The 23,359-nt window shown below is 39.8% G+C and overlaps 1 protein-coding gene across 5 annotated transcripts in view; it reads left to right on the top strand.

Annotated features, from left to right (window-relative positions):
* Nucleotides 1–23,359, top strand: part of LOC310638234 (uncharacterized protein C1orf21) — a 279,715-nt gene that overhangs the window by 131,448 nt on the left and 124,908 nt on the right. Inside the window, exon 5 of one of the 5 annotated variants that reach the window (XM_083359105.1) lies at nt 22,378–22,495. The exons of the other annotated variants lie outside the window; for them this stretch is intronic. Within the exon in view, the coding sequence (XP_083215231.1) occupies nt 22,378–22,480 (103 nt within the window). The 3' untranslated portion in view covers nt 22,481–22,495. Of the gene's footprint in view, nt 1–22,377; nt 22,496–23,359 lie in introns of those variants that run through there. 5 annotated transcript variants of the gene reach the window in all.

Below are 23,359 nucleotides of genomic sequence, written 5' to 3'. Positions count from 1 at the left end.
GAGGAACCAGCAGTCATTTGAAAAGGCAGTTCCTTCACTTGTGTGGGCTGTGGAGGCCATCATAGACGTTCGGAGTGCAGGTTCTGCACAGCATTGTGCTGGGCATGTGGCAAGTAAGGCCACATTGCTGCTGTCTGAAAAAGTCACCAGCGGGACATACCACAAGAAGCAGCATTCAGGGGTCCCCGGGCAACACAGAGTCGGCTATTGCTCCAGCCAAAGGAGCGTGTTCAGAACTGGCACCTATCGTCCCCTTAAAGAAAAGCTTAGGCTAAAAGTCAAACTTCAGGGAGTTCCATGTAAAATGGAACTGGACACTGGGTCAACCTTATCTATAGTTTCCCAAGGAACTTTTAATCACATCTGCAGTCACAGCGGCAAACAAGTAAAACTCAGGCTGTCTAACCTGTTGCTGACAGATTTCCAAAACTCCACATAGCTGTTAAAGGAGAAGCTCCGCTCAATGTGCAGTTCAAGGGTTTGAGGGTCCATTAGACGTCGTGATTGTTGAGGGCCACCACACAAGACTCATCGGCCTACACTGGTTTGATGCCTTGGGCATCCAAGTAACTGGCATTCACAAAACGCAAGCAGCGGACCTGTTCGCAGTTTGCCAAGAGTTTGCTGATGTGTTGAGCCCAAATTTAGGGAAATACAAGGGGCCTCCAATTGCCCTCCACCTTGATCCTAACGTACCCCCAATACGGATCAAGCCTCATAGAGTGCCTTTTTGCTCTCAAGCCCAAAATGAATGCAGAGCTAGACAAGCTGGTGCAACAGGGGGTATTGCAGGCAGTAGATAGTGGGGTGTGGGAGACCCCCATACTCATGCCACTTGAGGTACACATATGCGCAGATTATAAGTGCACTAGTAACAGAGCACTTCAACAACATGCATATCCGGTGCCTGTAGTCAGCCACATTTTGGCGTCACTACAGGGAGGTTGTGTATTCACCAAATTAGACTTGGCACAAGGCTACCAGCAACTGCCCGTGGATGATGCCACGGCAGAAGCTCAAACCATTGTCACCCACAGGGTAGCTTTCAAGGTTAGGTGCCTACAGTTCAGGGTCAGTGTAGCCCCAGGGCTGTTTCAGGGAGTGATGGAGCGCACAGTCAAGAACATTCCAGATGCGTGTCCCTACTTCAATGATGTCCTCATAGCCGGGGAGTCTGGAGATTTTGGCCGAACAGCGAAGCAGGGCTGAAGGTAAAAAGAGAAAAGTGCAAGATCAGGGTAGATTCAGCAGAATTGCTCGGGTTCTGCATAGATGCCACAGGCATTCATGCGGCGGATTCCAAGCTCAAAGTAATCCAGCAGGCTCCTAGTCCTAAGTCTAAGGGGGAGCTTCAGGCCTTTTTAGGACTTCTGAATTTTTATCATGCCTTTCTTCCACACAAGGCCGCAGTGGCAGAGCTGTTACACTGGCTCTTGGACAAAAAGGCAAAGCAGCAGTGGACAAATGTCCACGAGAAAAGCTGCTCGGCAGTCAAATCACTGCTGTCCTCAAACTCAGTACTCACCCATTTTCAGGAAAAGCTGCTTCTCTGCATCGCTTGTGATGCATCTCCGTATGGTGTAGGGGCTGTGTTAAGTCACTTGATGGCTGATGGGAGACAGGCTCCCATCGCTTATTATTCTAGGACACTGTCTTTAGCAAAACGGAATTACGCGCAAATAGACAAGGAGGCACTGGCCATAGTGGCCAGTATTAAGAAGTTTCATGATTACTTGTATGGCTGCTACTTCATGGTCTTCACAGACCACAAGCCACTTCTAGGGTTATTCACCACGAACAAACAGACACCTCAGAATTTATCCCCACGAATTTTGAGGTGGTCTGTCTTCCTCTCAGCTTATAGTTACAGCCTGATTCAGAAACTGGGCAAAGAAATGGGCCATGCGGACAGCCTCAGCAGGCTTCCCCTGCCACAATTAGAGCCAGACCCCGCTCTGGCTGCTTGCATCCGGGCTATCCAGGGTTTGCCAGATGGAGTTGCTGCTTAATCACTAAGCTGGATCGGCTGCATCCAGACAGAGTCACCTCTAACACTGCACAGCCAAAACCAAAGCGAAGTTTGCAAGTTGGTGACCGGGTTTGGGCCCGGAACTACAGTCAAGGGGAACTGTGGGTGGTAGCAGTAGTTGGTAAGGTGTCAGGGCCACTTTCTTATGAAGTGGTCCTGTAAGACGGCAGAGTGATACGGTGGCACATTAACCAGCTGCAAGAGAGGCTAGCAAACCAACTGCTGGTGCAAGAGTTGTGTATTAGCCAACCCCAAGGGCGACTCGACAATGGTCCAACAGCAGAGTCTGTATTTACTAATGGGACTCCCAGCCGGGGAGAAAGGGGGCTAGCGGCAGACAATTCAACCCCAAACACACAGACTGCACCCACTGAGTGGGACCAGCAACTGGCCCCGATTTCCAGTCCAGCAAAGACTGTACCACAAATGAACCTTGGCTCAGGTCTACTGGGACAGGCCAGCCAAAGGGACTCGAGTCGATCCGAGGCAATCGGGTCTCAAAACCCTGGTCGTCCTAGCTGGGCAGGTGAGCCGGTAGACCGGGAACTTTCAGCAACTCCGAGGCACTCGGAGCAACGGCGAAGACCACCAATTTATTTAAAGGGCTATGTACATTGTTTAAGAATTGCACCATCTAGGGGGAAGGGGTGTTATGTATTGAGATAAGTTGTTTGTAAAACTGTGTGCAACGGTTAAAAGCCGTTACATTTAAACTCCAGACAACTTGTCTCCGGAGTTGTTACTTTGCATTTTAAGGCGGGAAGTTTCTGTTTAATTTCATTGGCTGCCGACTAGTGGCAGACCGGATAAATAGAAGCTGAGCAGCGATTGGGGCTGCTTCTATTGTACTGAATAAAAGTATTGGTGTTTTCATCGTTCTGCCTCATCAATGTCTCACCGAACTGAGAACTTAACACATACCAGAAAGGGTTTTCTAGGCAATGACCAGCACTTTGAACCGGGCCCAGAATTCAACTGGTAATCACAGTAACCTTATTGCAAGTATTATTCCAAAATAATTGGTTTCTCAAACTAGCAGCTGCATTGTTGTGCTTGGGGGAAAGTGGTAACTTTTGAATCATCTTCAAGAATGAATTGGAACTGTCCAGTCATGTACTAATCTGAACATAAACTACTGTCATATGTGTCCTGGTTCAAATAGGGCAATACAATAATTGGAACACCAGCTGTGTAGGTGAGGTTCTATTTACTGCTCAGCAGGAGCTATGATTCCATGGTAGTGCAAGTCATGGACCAGGTCCTTCAAAGGTCCTCTAACCCTAACCACTATCCTTAGCTGACAATTCTAGCTAATATTCCAACTACTGATTATTGCAAATATTATTGCTATCAGACACTTAAAGCAATTTTAAGATCCTCAATACATGTATATAAGCATTGTATAAAAGTCTTGGTATTTATAACTCATTTTGTTATTCTTGACCATATAGAAAATAAATATCAAAAGTTTCATTTTAGTACTACTGTTAAAAGCAGCTATCTTTAAAAAGTGATTGGATTAATGTGGTCATGAAACAGGAGCACGAACCTTTAGGATTTAGGCAGGAACACCCATGAAGTCATTTAATATTTATTTGATTTATTTAATTATTTTGGATGCCTATTGCAAATTGCCTGCTGACAGACTTCTCTGGTTGTTAATGTCTTGGAAAGAAAGCCATGATAGTCAGTCTTAGGCAAGTCAGGTTTTATCAAATAGCAAAACTGGGAGTGGGAGTGATGTACCAAATATCTGATTCTGCTAAAGGATGTTATGTGGTCCTGCCCTCTTATTTGTCACTGTCCATTTAATGCTATCTTTCACTTCAGTATGTGATTTCTAGCTACCAAAAAACTAGCTGTGTTCTCATGAAGAATGGAAAATAGGTAGAAATTTATCTTGAAATTGACTTTTAGGAAAAAAAAGGGTTTTTTTTAGATAATATGGCTTAAATAAAGATCCTGCCTTTAGAGATGTGCAGTCATGGATTTGTTCAGGAAGTGTCACCTGCTAGACAACCTTGTTAGGACTTGAAAATTAAGCAAAGTCAGGACTAGTTAGGTGACTTGAAAGCCAAAAAAAGTATCACTTAGGTATTGCTGCCAAGTAAATTGCATGATGGAGTCTATGTAGTCAATCAAGAGCTGAGTTTGGCTTAGGTTTGCCTCTATCTTTTCATCATACATGTGGCCAAGTCTTGCCTATCAATTTAAAATTTTGTTACTCTCAAAAGCAACAACCTTGTATCATGTTTCTTTTTCTATCCTTCTACAATGTCATTAAGCTTATGTGACATCTAATCCATGACATAATGTTCAAACTTCTATTTCTGTAGCTATTCATTATAGGAAGGAAAGTAGAAACATTTCATAGGGTTGCAGTTTTAGGTGCCAACAGGCAGCCTATTTTTTTGGGGGGGGGAATTAAGACATGTTTATTAAAGTCAGAAATCTTTGTGTAGGCATGAATTATGTTATGAATGCCCGTCTATTAAAAGAGGGCTTGTCTATCAACAATATTGTCAATGCTTGGAAATGTATTCTTTATCCTACTAATTTCATACCTACATCTGTTTGCCGTATATTTCCTGCTTTAAGGAAGTATTTAAAAATAATTAGCAAAACATTAATTTGAAACATTTTAACTCTTTTCTGTAGGATTTAATGAAGTTGTTCTGGGAACTTGCCAGCAATGAATAGATGAATCCAAAATGAAGTTAATAAAAATATATGTTAAAAAATGCCTTGCTTATGGTGAGCAGATGCTAGAAAATAATAATATATTTTACTAAGTATTTATACTGTGTGTCTCATTCTGTTCGATTACAGGATACCCAAAGTTGCTTACAAAATGTACCAAAGGGCTCCAACAAACCAGTTCCAAAATATATCACAACAAAACCCACACAGTTCATTTACAATAATAGTGCTAATGAAATCACCACCCTCTGAAGTTTCCTAATTAAATGGATGCAGCCATCCAAAGCAAAACAAAACCTGCAGAAAAAGTTTTTTGAACAAGTCAGGTTTTATTAAATTTACTTAGGAAAAAGCCCCAAACTACACACTTACAAAGAACATTGCCCAACCAGTTTATTTTTATGAGAAAATTTATCTTTGCAAATGACTCTTTCTGTCCAGATTTCTGTACTTCCAGAGATGAATCCTGAATGAATCCTTTATACTGTTTAGAAAGCTGTTGATCCTCAGCTACTTGAAGCATACTATAAGGTTAAAGAGCACTACTCAACATCTGTCAGATAAAGATAATTTTTGAGAGACTTTTGCATAAATCACAGATACTAAATATGCAATAAATCAGGACTTCCATAAACTCAACATTCACTGGGAGGTTTTCTTTAGTTCTAATCCGATTTTCTTCTTAAAAGGGTGGAGAACCCATTTGTATTATTTGATCTCCCCTTTGTTTCCTGATGAGTAAATAGAGCATTTGTTCAGAAATTTTATTTGAAGGATAGTGTTTGATCTTGACTAGGTAAACCTTATTGAGATGTGTTTTTTTGGCAAGCTGGTATATAGAGATGCATAGATAAATTGTCTTTAGTGATAGCAGCAAGTCATGTTTAATAATGGAGATGTAACACTGATCCTTCTTATTCAGAGTGATGAAATATACAGTAGTACATTTGTCTTTTTCCCTCCCATGCTATAAATAGTGCACCAATTGCTTAATACATCTCATGTGAGGCTAGTAGTGTATGAACCAGACTGTGACATTGTCTGCCTTTCTTATGCTGTGTTGCCACAGAAGCTGACAAATACTCATGTGTTAAATGTAAACATTGCATAAAATCCATGCACGGGTTGAATGCACAGTGGTCCAAACTGAATCCTTGTTCTCAGTTCTATGTATGATAATTACTATTCATTTGAGCTTGTGTATGTCTAGTTATGAGTGCATGACTCATATGCAAATGTTGACACTGTTTCATTGTGTGGGTGGCTGCAGTCCTGCACCTTCTATATGCCTAGATATCTGTAGATTTGGAAGTACTCCAAATTGGTGCTCAAGATTGCTTCATGGGCTTTAATAATGCTGGTGTGTTGGGATATGTTAAATGCACCCTGAATGAAGCCTTCCCATTTCCAGTGCTCCCATCTCCTGTTCTTAAAACAGCACCGTATGTGTCTTTGTATCCTTATAATTTTAGCTGTAATGCCTTGCCATCTGATGTCTCTCAGGCCTCATTACTGCCAGCTTTCCAGGAAGCTCTGAAGATTTATTTGTTTACCTGTACTTTTCCTTGAATAAGCCTTACAGTATTGCTCTGCACAGGACACCCCCCCCCAAACTACAACTGGGGTTTTGGTTTTACTTTTCTTAATGTTACTGTAACTTTTGTACCATATCGGTCTGAATTTCTTCAAGACATTTTATATATAATTTAATTATTATAATTGCATTATAATTTAATGTATTAGAGGTGGTCCTGTAATTTACAGTAACAGGCAAAAAATATAAAAACAGTGAATACAAATATAAAAACCATAGTAATAAACATTGTAAAAAACACTTGTGGGTTACATAAGTAACAGCTGGTCATAACCTAGGTTTCAGATGTATAAAAATGGTGCAAGATCATTCTCTAAACCTCAGTGCAAAACGAAACATATTAGTTTCAAAAGATTTTTAATATTTGGGGGGAGGAAAGTATTCCCAATTATCAATTTTCATAAGAGGAAAAACAAACAGTCAGTTCAACTGAAATCAACTAGCCATTTCCTAGGCAGCATTATAGAAGTGGCTTGACATTGCCTTTTTCAAGGATTTTTTAAAAATAATTTCCAGTCTAGTACTGTATATAGGTCTAGAACTGTCTTCCAAAAATGGCCCTGCCTAGCTGCCACAAACAGCCAAAGTTGGCTAGGTGCTGCCACCTGCTGATATCTTGGATATACAGTTTCCTTTATAAAAGGGTATCTATGGAGATCCTCTGTTTTGTGGGTCATGGTTGTCACAAAAGGGCCTTTTCAAAAGGGAATTGGACTTTCTTTGTTTTTCTTTGAAGACTTTTCACTTCTCATCCTAGAAGCTTCTTCAGTTCTGACTGAATAGTGGAGAATGGAAGGATTGTAAAGGAGTATTTGTAAAAAGGTATTTACAAGAACATTATTTGTATTGCCACTCTGACTCACTGTCTGCTCTACTTTGCTGAAATTAGAGATAAGGTATGAAAACTGAGAATGGAAAATGAAGAGATATAATAGGGAGGAAGAGATATAAGATTGTTTTCGTCTCCCCTTGAAATCATCACATTCTACCTAACAAATTAGTTTGCTGCTGTTCGTTTTTCTTTTCCTCTTGGCAACAGCCGCCTTAAAGATTACCTTACTTCTGTTAGCTTGAATGTTCATTATGAAGCAATATGTATTGTGTAACATTTATTTAAAATAAATGTGGGGCAGATGAATGTCATACTTTGGAATTCAACATTTTATGTCATTTAAAATTCATATGGCAAGGTCCTGTCACATAGCCTTGTCTGGTCTTATGTTTATCAGTTCCATATAAAGAATGTGTCGGTTTTAAAAGTCAGAACATGTATTGCTCAGTTCAGTGAAAGAGGCGCATTCTATATACAGGTGAAACTCGAAAAATTAGAATATCGTGCAAAAGTTCATTTATTTCAGTAATGCAACTTAAAAGGGGAAACTAATATATGAGATAGACTCATTACATGCAAAGCAAGATAGTTCAAGCCATGATTTGTCATAATTGTGATGATTATGGCGTACAGCTCATGAAAACCCCAAATCCACAATCTCAGAAAATTAGAATATTACGTGCAATCAATAAAACAAGGAGTGTACATAGAACAATATCGGACCTCTGAAAAGTATAAGCATGCATATGTACTCAGTACTTGGTTTGGGCCCCTTCTGCAGCAATTACTGCCTCAATGCGGCGTGGCATGAAAGCTATCAGCCTGTGGCACTGCTGAGGTGTTATGGAAGACCAAGATGCTTCAATAGCAGCCTTCAGCTCTTCTGCATTATTCGGTCTCATGTCTCTCATCTTTCTCTTGGCAATGCCCCATAGATTTTCTATGGGGTTCAGGTCGGCGAGTTTGCTGGCCTATCAAGCACAGTAATCCCACGGTCATTGAACCAGGTTTTGGTGCTTTTGGCAGTGTGGGCAGGTGCCAAGTCCTGCTGGAAAATGAAGTCAGCATCCCCATAAAGCTCATCTGCGGAAGGAAGCATGAAGTGCTCCAAAATCTCCTGGTAGACGGCTGCGTTGACCCTGGACTTAATGAAGCACAGTGGACCAACACCAGCAGATGACATGGCTCCCCAAATCAACACAGACTGTGGAAACTTCACACTGGACTTCAAGCATCTTGCAGTGTGTGCCTGTCCATTCTTCCTCCAGACTCTGGGTCCTTGGTTTCCAAATGAGATGCAAAAGTTGCTCTCATCAGAAAAGAGGACTTTGGACCACTGAGCAACAGACCAGGTCTGTTTTTCTTTGGCCCAGGTAAGACGCTTCTGACGTTTGTTGTTCAGGAGTGGCTTGACAAGAGGAATACGACATTTGAAGCCCATGTCCAGGATCCGTCTGTGTGTGGTGGCTCTTGATGCACTGACTCCAGCCTCAGTCCACTCCTTGTGAAAGTCCCCAGCACTTTTGAATGGCCTTTTCCTGACAATCCTCTCCAGGCTGCGGTCATCCCTGCTGCTTGTGCACCTTTTACTTCCACACTTTTCCCTTCCACATAACGTTCTATTAATGTGCTTTTATACAGCACTTGGGGAATATCCAACATCTTTTGCAATTACCTTTTGAGGCTTTCCCTCCTTATGGAGGGTGTCAATGATGGTTTTCTGCACAACTGTCACGTCAGCAGTTTTCCCCATGATTGTGATTCCTCCTGAACCAGACTGAGAGACCATTTAAAGGCTCAGGAACCCTTTGCAGGTGTTATGGCTTAATTAGTTGATTAGAGTGGGACACTTTCAGCCTAGAATATTGCACCTTTTCACAATATTCTAGTTTTCTGAGATTGTGGATTTGGGGTTTTCATGAGCTGTAAGCCATAATCATCACAATTATGACAAATCACGGCTTGAACTATCTTGCTTTGCATGTAATGAGTCTATCTCATATATTTCCCCTTTTAAGTTGTATTACTGAAATAAATGAACTTTTGCACGATATTCTAATTTTTCGAGTTTCACCTGTATTTTTACTTTGTGTTTCTTAGATTGTTTGTTTCAGCTGTAATTGTTGCTGCAGAAAGCACCTTTAGCATCTTCTAGCCTTAAGTACCAGGTCAAGGGATCAAGGGCTTTCTTCAGAAGTATAAACAGTGTGCATATTATTCTCTCACTCATGCTTCATTCCTGAGAAATCTTGAACAGATCCCCACAGAAAAGGGAAAGCAAGCAGTTCTTCTCATTTTCCTGCAGCAAGCAACTCATGGTCTGCTCTTCTTAGATACTCATTAGATCACCGTTACCCACTGGGATTGATATCAAGAAACCCATTTCTTGCTGGCTTACTGTGGATTCAAAGCAATCCACAACCAGCTATGAATTAAGTGACCTCCTTGTAACATAACATGATACCATTGTTTTTTCAAGCTGAAGATTACATGGCTGCCCATCATACTGTATACTCTGCATAACTGCTCAGAAAGCAGTGGCTCAGGAAACAGTGCTGAAAACACAGGATTACTCTTAAGTATATAGCAACCATACTATAAAACAAGGTGGAACCTAAGTCCCATCTATGAAAAATGAATGAGGGCTCTACAGAGTCAGTGCTTCTCACCCCTTAGTATTGTAGCACTGAAAGGAAAATTGAAAAGAGAATAGAATTGTTAGCTTTTATTTTTCTCAAGGGTAGAAGACTTGTTTTAGTAAGTTCACCCAGCTGAGCTAATCACCGTAAACAAGAAAGACACAATGTAATACTCCTGGAAAAAGTTTGAAGATTAGCTGTTCTGAAAAAAAAAACCTACATTATTAGCAGGTTTGCTAACCACGATCATACGCAGGCCTAAGCTCAATAAAAAAGACCAAGAGAGAGCAATTGCTGATCATTGATACTTGGCCATTTTATCCTATATCTACATTTATTTTAGGAAAAACAAGGCATACCAAGCCTGAAGAAGAATGATTTTAAAGTGAACCTTGTTTTGAATTAAGTGGAGAATTTGTATCCTCAGAAATCCAAGTTACGTTGCTTTGTAATTATGGACAGTATTACAGTCTGTACTAGCAAATGAGAAGCCATGAATTCTTAATTATGAAAGCTGGCCACTAACTTTGGGGCCTCTCTTAATCCCATCTATTTCACAGAATTGCTTTTGTGGGGAAAACAGGTGAGAATAGTGTATGTCAGGGCTTGTCAACCGGTGGTACGCGTACCACAAGTGATACTTTGCCACCTGGCAGGTGGTATGCAAAGTGGTAGCAGGGCAGAGAGGAATGAGTTGAAGTGGCAGCAGTGCCGCACAAACCCAAGGGAGAGACAGCTGGAGCTGCAGGGCTGTCAGGACTCTACAGAGGTGCCAGGATCAGCACTGGGCTCCAGCTGATTGGCACTTCCAGGAGAGGAGAGGATATAAAAGGAGGTGGTTTTAGTGGGAAAGAGCCAGTGAGGGGCTGCCCACTCCACCCCCTGGGCACACGAAGAGGAGGTGGCAAGCACCCAGCATTGTTGCTGACCATCACTGCTGACCACGGATACAGGAAAAACATAGGAGAAGCACTTCCCTTTCCCCCAGGATGCCAGCACTCGTGCACTCGCTGCCTTCTTCCTGCACCCCCGGGGGCAGGGCAGAGATGGGAGGGGGGCTTGCTGGCTCCAGGCTCCCTGTGGATCTAAGGCTGAGCACATTCCAGCTTTGATGCCCTCTCTGACTTTGCCTCGAAGTCACCAGGCTTCTTTCATTGGGACTGCCCCTGCCTTCATGGGATGGCTATGGCCAGCGACACCATGGCCACTGGCAGTGCTGACAATCTCTCCCCCTCCCGTTATCCCTTCCTTTAGCGTGGAGGAAAGAAAGAGAAGCAGGGGAGGGAGGGAGGAAGGAAGGAAGGAGCAAGCTGGGAAAGAGACTGCCTTCTTTTTTTTAAAAAAAGAAGATTTTATTGAATTTTATAGGGTTGGGGATAAAATACAATCTGGTTAGGGATTAGGGTTTAGGGTGGGGTAGGATCAGGACTGGGATTAGGACAGGGTTAGGATCAACATTGGGGTTATCCCCCCAAAACATTTTCAATCTTTAGCAAACAGGCTATTCTCCGGGTACATATGTTCAATTAACAATTGTTAATACAGTAATAGATAACTGTAGTAAATGATAATCGATAATCAAAAACAATATCAGTCAATACATATCATTCTTCTTACTAATATTTATTCAAAATAACATATCACATTCATTTCTCACTAGTTTGTTTTCCTAACCATTGGTAAAAATTATCCCATGTTCTAAACTGAATCTTCTTTCCCTTTAATCTCTAACTTCAATCTATCCATTTCTGCACATTCTAAGATTTTCTTAATTAAAACCTCTTCAGTTGGTAAGTTTTCATTTTTCCAGTATTGGGCAAATGCTATTCTCACTGCTGTCAGTACATGCAATATTATAAATTCATTCTCCTTCTCATAATTAGGTCCTAATATTCCTAACAAAAAACAATTCTGGTTTAAATTCTATCTGTCTGTTAGTCATCTTTTCCAATCATGTATGTATCTTAACCCAAAACATATTTGCTTTAGGGCATGTCCACCAGATATGATAGTAAGTACTTGGCCTTTGTTTACATTTCCAGCAATTATTCAAAGTATTCTTAAACATTTTTGCTAATCTTACTGGTGTCATATGCCATCTATAAAACATTTTATACAAATTTTCTTTATATGAGACTGCTTTAGTCAATTTGATATTTCTATCCCATAGTTTTTGCCTGTCTTCCAAATTTATAGAATATCCAAAGGTTTTTGCCCATGTTATCATTGTTTCTTTTACTTGTTCTTCTTCCATCTTTAAATTTAGCAGAAATCTAGAGTTTCTTAATCAAATTTTCATCTGTTTTTAACAATGTTTGATCGAATTCTGTTTGTTCTTTATAGAATCCCGTTGTCTTTAGATCTTTTTCATATTTTGTTTGAATTTGCAGATATGGCCACCAAGCTAAATCAATACCTTGTCATTGTAAATCTTGTCTATCTTTCAATTTTCCTTCGTTATCCAAGATATCTTTATAAGTCACAACTTTATCATAGTTAATTAAATTTGGGTAAGCAAAAGCTTCTATTGTTGAAAGCCATTCAGGTAGCTTAATATAAATTTTCTTCTTTATTCTTTCCCATTCTAAAAGAAGTACATTCCTTATAAAATGGTTTTGAAAATATCTGTGTGTTTTATTCTTCCCGTACCATAGGAAGGCATGCCAACCAATTTGTAGGTCATGCCCTTCAAGGTAAAATAGTCTTTTATTTCTCAGCATTAATCCATTCTTTAAGCCATGGTAAGATAGCTGCTTGATAATATAGTCTCCAGTCCGGGAGTCCAAATCCACCACTATCTTTAGCTTCTTGTAGCATTTTCACTTTAATTCATGTTTTTTCCCTTGCCAAATAAATCAGGAAAGAGACTGCCTTCTGAGCGCTTCACAGGGTTTTTTTTAAGCTGCTAGAGGCTCCAGGCAGGAGGCTTCCCATTTTGACCCCTCCCCCCCAGTTGTTGCCTCTGCCTGAAGGGCCTCTGTGTGGCTCTCAGCTCACCTCCCAGACCCCCCCTTAAAAAGGAGGGAGGGAAGGAGGGAGGGAAGGAAGGAAGGAAGGAAGGAAGGAAGGAAGGAAGGAAGGAGTCAGAGAAGAGGGAGGGAGAGAACTTGGTTGGAAAGGCAACTTGGTTGGAAATGCCCTAGTTTGAAGGAGGGCTGTCGGGGCTGAGCAAAGCCCAGTATTGCTAGGAGCAGCTACAGCTGATTGGTGCTTCTCTAGGGCTATGGGGGCTGAGCAAAGCCCAGGATCAGTGCACACTTCTGCAGGGTTGCAGGGGCAAGACAGAAGCTCCAGGAAGGGTGCTTCTGGTGCACACTGAAGAGAAAAGACGGGAGGGGAGGCTATAAAAGGTTTTGGCAGGGGAGGGAGAGAAAAAAAGAATGGGGGAAAGAGAAGGGACTGCAAAGGAGACAGAGAAGTGCAGCCTTCAGAGGAATCAGCTGGAGGTGCATGGAAGAGAAAAGGGGGGGGAGAGGAAAAGCTATAAAAAAGGGAAGAGATGATATTAAAGGGGGTGAGGGAAGAGAGGATATTAAAGGGGGTGAGAGAATAGAGGTTGTTAAAGAGGGGTGAGGACTACCTGTACTTTTTTCCGTTTTTTTGTTTGGTCAAGTTTTTGACACCTTGCTAGGCGACTGGTGGTACTTGAATATTACCATATTCTAAAACTGGTACAATCGGTGAAAAGGTTGAAAAGCCCTGGTCTATGTCATTTGGAGTTGTATAAAATGAAGGTGGGACATATAATCATCAACATCTAATTTTTTTATGTAACTAGGGAATGATGATCTAGAGATCATTTAATAAGAGTGGCTTTTCATGATTGCTGAAAATGAATCCTTCACTCTTCTGCAGAATTTAAGTATAATAAAAAAGTAGTTATTGTAATTTTTTAATGAACATCCAACAATTTTCCAGAGGTCTGGTAACTTAGAAATGCAAAAAAAAACCACCATGTAAAACAATTATTGTAAGTAGAATGTGTTGCAAAGGGGGTAATAGGCTACGGTTTCCAAGAATAGAAATGGGAAATTATGAAAGATTTGTAATATTACTTCCATCCCAACCTAAATTTAAAACTTTTTGTGAATTGTGTAGTATGTCTAATTGGAATGCATAATACATTACCAAGCTAGCAGCAGTGCTTAGTCAACATTGGCTGATCTTGAAAAAACTAAGTAACAGTAGTACTTGTATAAAAGACTACAAGGAAATCCCAGAGCTGTAGGCTAAACTGGAAAGTTTAAAAAAATATCCCAGAATAAGGCATTGCCAAACCCATTAGATATTATTGCCAAGAAAATTAAAATGTGTAAAGGTTTGACCTCAGAATGCTTATTTACTGAATATACCTGTGGATAAGCCAAAAATGTAACATGTCAAAAAACACCACCAAAACTACATTCAACTTCTCTCTCTCTCCCTCCCTCCCTCCCTCCCTCTCTCTCTCTCTCTCTCTCTCTCTCTCTCTCTCTCTGTGTGTGTGTGTGTGTTTGTGTGTGTGTGTGAATGACAAAAAAGTCTGAGTGTAACTAGAGTATTTCACAAAGGATATTGCCTAACTATTTTCTTAACTTATGCAAAATGAATGGACTTTCTTGGTGCATAATTTTAGAAAGATATCATCGGAAGACCTCTGCATGTTGTCAACGCAAGGTAGCATCAAGATAATGCATTTCTGCCCTTTGCTACAGTGAAGGGAAGATGATGAGTCCCTGACTGAGCTGGGATTGAAATTGCCTAGAAGCACCATCTTCTCGTTCCACCCTGTGTGGAACTTGTAATTTTTCATGATTCTCAGTGCAGCATCACAACTATTTTGCTCAACTTTTCTTAGTAAAAAGCTTGAATTTTTTTAATGGCAACTTCTGTGAACTTTCTTTTTTCACATAGCCTTGATGATTAGCAATGCTGCATGGTATGTGGCAAGTACAGACACTTATTTTCCATGGGAGAAAAAACTTTATTCCTGCAAGACAGGAACATGAACAGGCAGGAACTAGACTAGAGGATCACACAAGAAGCCCTCTGCTGACCTAAACCATGCCTTTCATAGTTTGGTTCTTTTATATTGGACACAGAACCCAATATTTAAGGGAGTCCCTTAAATGGGAAAACTACACTTGTGGATACATACCAGTCAGAAACTACTGGTATTTTCAGATATTTAATTATAAGCCATAGGGTAGGTTCAGCTTTGCAGATACTGGGTGATACATGCTGGCTGGTGAATTCTGGAATTTCACACCTCTTAAAAGTTCCCAAGATTAAGAAACATTGGTTTAGGGACTTTTCGTATATCAATATTGATAGTAGCAAACCAGAACTTTTTTTTTAGTGATGCTGCTGTTTTTATTGCATATATATAGAATGGAATTCAGAACCAGAGATATATATTTTAGGGTGTTTTCCCCCTACCCCAGGGAATTGTTTCAAGCTAGGGTTTCTCTTGGGTTCAAATCCTTTTCCATCTCTCACAATTTCCTTCTATCACAAGTCTACCCAGGTTTCAAATCAGGGATGTGAAACTTCTAAAAAAGTTGCAAAAATAAGGCTTCCGGTGGCGTCGCGGCGCCGAAGACAGCCTTCCCGGGCTGCCCGCGGCTCAGCTGTTTGTTTTTTCGCCCGTAACAGCGCCGAACAGCTGTTCGGGCGAAATTGAAGCCCCCTCCTCGGGAGAAGAGGAGGGGGTGAGGCCCCAGGTAGGGGTTGAGTTCTCCGAGGCCGCCTGAGCTCGGAGCTTGGGCGGCTGAAGGATTGAACTCCCCCGAAGCCTGGGTTGCTCCCAGCTGGCCGGCGTGTCTGCTCTGAACTTTTTGGAGCAGAGCCAGGCGTCTGCGAACCATCCCTGCCTGAAGAAAGGACTATGATTTAAAGGAGCAGGCAGAGCGATACAAGAGATAAAGGTGAAGAGGCTTATTTTATTATACTCTCTAACTACTTGAACTTTTTAAACTCTAAGTGAAAGTGCGTCATATTTGAGGATTAAAAGATGGCGGCGAAACCTCCCCCTAAAACTCTTCGGAGTGGTGGATCCTCGCCAGTGCAACAATCATCTTTACAGGCGTTGCACCCTTCTGAAGCGCTGACAGCGAAGGAGTTTCGAGATGCTGTGGATAAACTTTTGGACTCAATTAATCAATCAATGGCTGACAAATTTGCACAGATGGAGGAGAAATTGGAGAAACTGGAGGAGAGAATGGAAGAGAGGATGGAACAGAAGCTCAGCGTGATGAAGGTAGACATTTTGTCTTCAGTGCATAAAGTGGCGGAATGTGTGGAAGAATTAGATGAAAAGATGGATGATTTGGCTCAAAGGAATGCTATATTAGAAGTTAAAGTAAGAGAGAATGAAAATGTAAGAGACAAACTGGAGAAGGACTTAAGCTTAGCCCAATTTTACCAGATGCAGTTTGCTGTCAGAATCAGAGGCTTAAAAGAGGATACTAAAGAAGATTTGAAGCAGCTGATCTCTGAGGCTTTTGAAGAAGTATTAAACCTGCCAGCATCTGAAATAAGAGCAGCTATGGATAAAGTGTTTCGGGTGAATTCATGGATTGCCAGACAGAGGAAGTTGCCTAGAGATGTGGTGGTTTATTTTGCAAAAAGAGAGATCAGAGATCAAATTATACAAGCTGCCTATGATGTTAAAGTGGTGATTGCTGAACAAGAAGTTTTGGTTTTAAAAGAAATTCCTCCAAGGATTTTAAGGGGAAGGAAGGACTATACATTCCTCGTGCATGAGCTCAAGCAAAGAGATATAAGGTTCAGATGGGAGATTCCTCAGGGGCTGATGGTGATGCATGAAGGTAAAAGGTACCGGTTGATTACTGTGAAGCAAGCGCGTGATTTCTACAATAATGTCCTAAAAGCAACCCCATTAACGCTCCTGGAAGCTGGAAAAGGATCTGGAGAAGAAGAACAACAAGAGGAGGAAATAGAGGAAAGTGGCGTGGGAGGAGATCAAGTTACAACTTCTTTGGATGATCCTAGAGAGCAAAGAGTGACGCGTGCTGCTTTAAAACGAGCAAAGAAAATAATAGAACAAGATCAGCAAAAGTCTTCAGTTTCTTCGCAACGCACATACAGTCAAGCTGTGGGAGGGGCACGGCCTAAAGAAGTTAGTCCTATCAAGGCTGTGGTCCAAGGGCTTCTGGATGATATGCATGGCAACTAAATTTTTAACTTGGAATGTTAATGGACTAAATTCACCGCAGAAGAGGAAGAAAGTTTTTCAATATTTAAAGCAATTTAAGATAGATGTTATATGCTTGCAAGAAACGCATATTAGAGTTTTGGATCAAAAGTATTTACTGAACTCGAGACTGGGTACGCATTTTGTTGCCTCTGCAGAGAATAAGAAAAATGGAGTAGTTGTTTATGTTAAAAGTGCCTTAACAGCAGACTTAATTGAAGCAGATAAGCATGGAAGATATGTTATGATTGAGCTGCTCTTAGAAGGTAAAAAGATGCTTCTAGTTGGACTATATGCACCTAACCAACAACAAGCTGATTTTTTTAGCTTACTTCATACAAAGCTTACCCAGTTGGATTATAAATCTTTTATTATTATGGGAGATTGGAATGGTGTTCTGGATGTACACTTGGATAAAGCTGGAGCTTTTAAGCGTATTCCAAGCCACGCCAGACTGCCTAAAACTTTTTTTGAATTGAAGGATGATCTCGAATTGCGAGATATCTGGCGGGAGAGGCATCTGCAGGAGAAGGATTATACTTTTTACTCTGACAGACACCAATCTTTCTCAAGGATTGATTTTATTTTGTTGACTAATGATTTCTTTTTGAGAACTAAAAAAGTGAAGATATGTGCAAGAACTATTTCAGACCACAGTCCAGTTTGGTTGGAGATTGATAAGGAGAAAAGAGACAGGCGCTCGTGGCGCGTAAATGAGAACTTGTTTAGAGACCAGAGAAATGTGGAAGAATGTAAACAGCGGATGAAGGATTTTTTTGAGATTAATATGAATAAGGGTACCTCTATGGATATGGTTTGGGATGCTAGTAAGGCCTATATGAGAGGTGTGTTGATATATATGAATAATAGACGTAGACGTGTAGTGGAAACCAGAAGGAAAGAACTGGAGAATGAAATAAAGGAAAAAGAAAGGGCTCTGATTTTGAATCCAGGGGACGTGAAGATTAAAGAGGCTATTAGGCTGTTAAGAGGACAATTTGATAAATTAATGGCAGACCAAGTGGCAACCAATCTGCGGTTTGCTAGGCATAATACTTTTTGCAACGCTAATAAACCAGGCAGATGGTTAGCCTATAGACTGAGGAAGAAACAAAGGGCCTCTAATATAGACAAGATTGAATATAAAGGAAGGGTCGTGTTTCAACAGAATCTTATTAAGGATGCTTTTGTGGATTTTTATTCGAAATTATATACCAAAGAGGAAATTGAGGTAAAAGACATTGATAAATATTTGGAGAATGCTAATATTCCGGTCCTTACGCAAGCACAAAGAGAGGGGATTAACCAACTGATCACAGAAGAAGAAATCCTTACAGCAATTAAGGATTTGAAGGTTGATAAGGCGCCCGGTACAGATGGCTTGTCTGCGGCTTTTTATAAAAATTTACAATTTGAGATGATAAAACCGTTAAAGGAACTGTTCCAGACAATCCAGAGGGGGGGAAAGGTGCCACCGTCTTGGAGAACAGCTTTTATCTCATTGATTCCGAAGGAAGATCAGGATGCTACTCAAGTTAAAAATTACAGACCGATTTCGCTTTTAAATACAGATTATAAGATATTTGCTAAGGTTTTGGCTAATAGACTGATGAGGGTTCTGCAACAGGTGATTCATGGGGATCAAACGGGGTTTATTAGTGGTAGGCAAATGAAAAATAATGTTAGACATATAGTTGATGTGTTAGAGTATTTGGAAAGGCACAACCAGATCTCTGCAGCGCTAATCTTTTTAGATGCTGAAAAGGCTTTTGATCAATTGAATTGGCAATTTCTGTTGAGAATGTTAGATAAAATGGATTTTGGGGAAAATTTCTTACAGCCGATTAGGGCATTATATCAAAAGCAAACTGCCCGAATCATAGTTAATAATAGTCTGACGGCAGTATGTAATATTGAGAAGGGTACAAGGCAAGGATGTCCGTTATCGCCCTTGTTATTTGTATTAACTTTAGAGATATTATTGAACAAGATTCGGAATTCGGAAAAAATTAAGGGGATACAAGTTGGAGATCAGGACTATAGATTGAGAGCATTTGCAGATGATCTGGTTGTTACAGTGACCCAGCCAGAGAACTCTGTTGTGGACCTGATAGAGATAATAACACAATATGGGAAGGTTTCTGGATTTAAAGTAAACATACAGAAAACTAAAATTTTGGCTAGAAACATGACAGTTTCACAGAAGGCCTTCTTGGAAGGATTAACTGGATTTGAGATTGTTAAAAGGGTTAAATATTTGGGGGTAATTTTGTCGCCCTCGAATACAAAGCTATATAAAAATAATTATGAAAAATTGTGGGGGAAAATTCAAAAAGAATTGGAGAGTTGGCAAAAATTACAATTGACTTTGTTGGGACGGATTGCAGCAGTGAAAATGAATGTCCTGCCCAAATTTTTATTTTTATTTCAAATGATACCGATTCTTAAGAAAGACTCTAATTTGGAGGAATGGCAGCGTGGTATCAATAAATTTGTGTGGGCAGGGAAAAAGCCACGAGTTAAACTTAAGATTATGCAGGATATTCGTGAGAGAGGTGGCCTTAAATTGCCTAATTTTAAATTATATTATGAAGCTGCTGCATTAGTAGGAATAAGTGATTGGATCAATTTGACGCAATCGAGGTTATTAAATCTTGAGGGCCATGATTTGTTGTTTGGCTGGCATGCATATTTGTTGTATGATAAGAAGGTAGGTACTGTGTTTAGGACGCATATTTTAAGACAGGCATTGCTGAGAGTTTGGAAGAAGTATAGACATAAGCTAAGTTGTAAGATACCATTGTGGGCAATTCCAAAACACGCAATAGAAAATATACATGCTGGTTTCAAACACGATGAGACTACCTACAAGGAAATTTTAAGTTTGGAAAGGAATGTTTGGTGCTTGAAATTATATAGCTTCTTGCGAGAAGAGAAGGTTGTTCAAACATGGTTTCAATATACTCAGTTACGGGCCAGGTGGAAAGAAGACCAGAAAATTGGATTTGCAACGATTGATGAAAATCTGATAAAGCAAATTAGAAATCAGGGACCTGCACATATTAAACGGATATATCTTGCATTGATAGAGATTGATTCAGAAACAGAGCTTGTTAAGGACTGTATGATAAAATGGGCCCAAAATATCCAGGAAGTTATTACAATGGACATGTGGGAGAAGATCTGGGTGAGGAATGTGAAATTTACTCAAGCTCAAAATTTAAGAGAGAATTTTTATAAGATGTTTTATAGATGGCATTTAGATCCTAAAAAGCTTGCAAGTATGTATCCGAATTATCAGCCTAAGTGTTGGAGGTGCGGGGTTGAAGATGCAACATATTTTCACATATGGTGGACATGTAAAAAGGTTAAGGCCTTTTGGATTAAAATTTGGTGGAATATACAGAAGATCTTTAAAAGGAGGATAAAGTTTTGTCCGCAATTTTTTTTGTTGGGAATAATTGTTGATGCTACAGTGGTGGACTCCAAGTTGATGCTGAATTTAGTCACGGCAGCAAGACTTTTGATAGGACAATATTGGAAGAAAGAGGAGCTGCCGACTATAGAAGAATGGACTTTAAAGGTTTCCGACCTGGCAGAGATGGCGAAGATATCGGCTTATTTGAAAGATCACTCGCAAGAACGTTATATTATGGAATGGAGAAAGTGGATTGAGTTTATCCAGAATAAGTATAGGGTTAAGAAGTTTTATTTAGCATTCGAATAAGTCTTCTTTCGTGTTTTTTCTTTTCTTTTCCTATTTTTTTTTATATATATTTAATAATGTTAAGTTTTGTTTGTTCTTATATAAGTTAGAGAGTGATGGTTTTTAGAATTTATGGTTGTTAGTATATGGTTGCTTATGATTGCTTTTATATATATATACCTTGTATTTAGCTCTGGGAAGTCCGGGGGGGGGAGGGGGGTGGGGGGGAGGGAGGGGAGGGAAGAGGGAGGGGGGAAGGGGGGAGGGAAGGGGGGAGGGAAGAGGTAGGGGGGAGGTAGGGAGGGGAGGGTGGAGGGGGATGGGGGTTTTTAATGGAAAATTGTATTGTAAAACTTTTCAATAAAAAAAAAAAAAAGTTGCAAAAATAAGAGCAAAAACATTTCTCCATTTTCTAGTAAATAAATTCAAAATAGGGATTTTGAGGAAAATAGAAATGTATGCAAAACATATAAATATATGTGTATACAAATACATAATAATTTTAGTTGTACAGCTTATGTTATAAAAGCATGCTTAAGGTATGAAATGGAAATGTATAGCTTATTAAGACAATAATAAAGCCTTATCTGAATTTATTTTAAATAATGATTTTCATTATAAATGGACCTACAAGTTGGTGAAATCTACAATGTAGGTCTCTTCATTTTTGCCTATTTAGAAAAAAAGCAGAGTAAGAAAAAAGTTAACTGTAAAAACAGAACAATCAATCTACACTCTACTAGAAGAAAGGAAATTATGTATTGGACAGATATCCATATCACTAAATTGCAGTGGGGGGTGGAGGGAAGGAACTAAGAGTTTTGTCATATGTGCATTTTATTATTTTATCACCTCAACAGTTTCTGTTTCTTCTAATCCTTTCTTTTTATAATTTTATCATTTTCATAGAAATATAGAAACCAAAGTTCTATGTATTCTGAGAAATTTTTTATACTTTAACATATTTCTTATATATGTTAATGGTTGGAACACAAAGGAGGAGAGCATCAGAAATAAAATACTTACATATACTATTTTAGCATGCTTTTTTCTTTTTTTAGTATTTTTAAATAATAGTGAACATCTTTGGCATCAAAAATATATACTACTTTTTCTTATCATAAAAACAACTAAATACACTTCGGTATAATTTTTCTTTAATGTTATACCAGACACCAATTTTATAACACCAGCTGCCTGCAATTAGTGCAGGTTCATATCCCACCAGGCTCAAGGTTGACTCAGCCTTCCATCCTTCCGAGGTAGGTAAAATGAGGACACAGATTGTTGGGGGCAATTAAGCTGACTTTGTAATAATGCCGCTTGGGGCGGGGCGAAAGCCCTAATAAGCAGGCATATACATAGAATGAAGGCTACTGCTAAGCTTGTAAGCCGCCCTGAGTATTCGGAGAAGGGCGGGATATAAATGGAATAAAATAAAATAAAATAAAATAAAATTAATTTTTTGCCCATGGCCATCTGTGAAATGATAATCCAATGGTCATGGGTTGTAGGGTGTGTGTGTGCACATTCTAATATTTTGAATGGTCTCTGAAGATTGTGAAAAATTAAAATTTTCATATTTTCATATCTCATATCCTAAAATATGACTTTGAAAAATTGAATAGCACTTCCACTATAGTTGAGGTATAATGGCCAAGTTGTTTTTTTCTTCATCTTAGATCAGGGGTGTCAAACTGCCGGCCTGTGGGCCGGCTGCATCATGATGAAACCGCGCCCACCCCATTGCCGACAATGAGGAAAAAGCTCCGATACGTCGCATAACGTCACATGATGTCGTGAGTTTGACATGTCTGTCTTAGATGCTCACATATTTTCACTATTCATGTAATGGTATGCTTGTAACACTTTTTTACATTGCACACAGTCACTTTCTATCTAAATATACAGAAGTCTAAACATAAGCCATCAAGTGTTAATGTGAACATGATTTTAGACAGTCATTTTCTAAATTTATTAGTTTTATCAAACTATAACATGACCAAGAATTGGACAGTATTGGAATGTCAAAGTTGCTGCAAGTCTAGTTTCCAGTGATTGAATTAAATGGAAGTAAGAAAGTACAACCTGGTTATAACTATAAAGAGAGCAAAACTTGTCCCACACGTTCTCCTGAACATTAGTGTCAAGGTTCCTGTAATACATAGGTCTTTCATTTCTTAAATCCATTAGCTAATAATAGGAGTATTTGCACTTGAGAGGAGAAACCGTCCATCTCTGTAAACTGTGTCATTTCTATAACCTCAGTGGTATCACCTTTGGTTGATGAATGAAACAGAATAGAATTTAGGTAGCTGAAACCAAATATGAATTTAAAGACTATTGTAGACTACTCTAGATCAGGCTTTCTAAAGCTGAAATCACTAGAAGTTATGAGACTACAACCAAGGTGATGCTGGAGGTTGCCTTTAAATACTTGGGGTGGTAGTCTGACAGAACTAGTGGGCACCAAAGTAGGAAAAAATGAGGTAAATAGCCACTGTGGTATTTGATAAATATTTCTCCATTTTAGTACTAGTTGAGAAAAATGAGTGAAGAGGAAATGACTGTTGGGAAATTACATTCTACATCAGGGGTGTCAAACTCAATTTCATTGAGGGCCGCATCAGCATTGCGGTTGCCCTCAGGGGGCCAGGTGGTCAT

Source organism: Vipera ursinii, assembly GCF_947247035.1.
Source record: "Vipera ursinii genome assembly, chromosome: 3".
Taxonomy (NCBI): domain Eukaryota; kingdom Metazoa; phylum Chordata; class Lepidosauria; order Squamata; family Viperidae; genus Vipera; species Vipera ursinii.
This window is presented reverse-complemented; position numbering and strand designations above follow the sequence as displayed.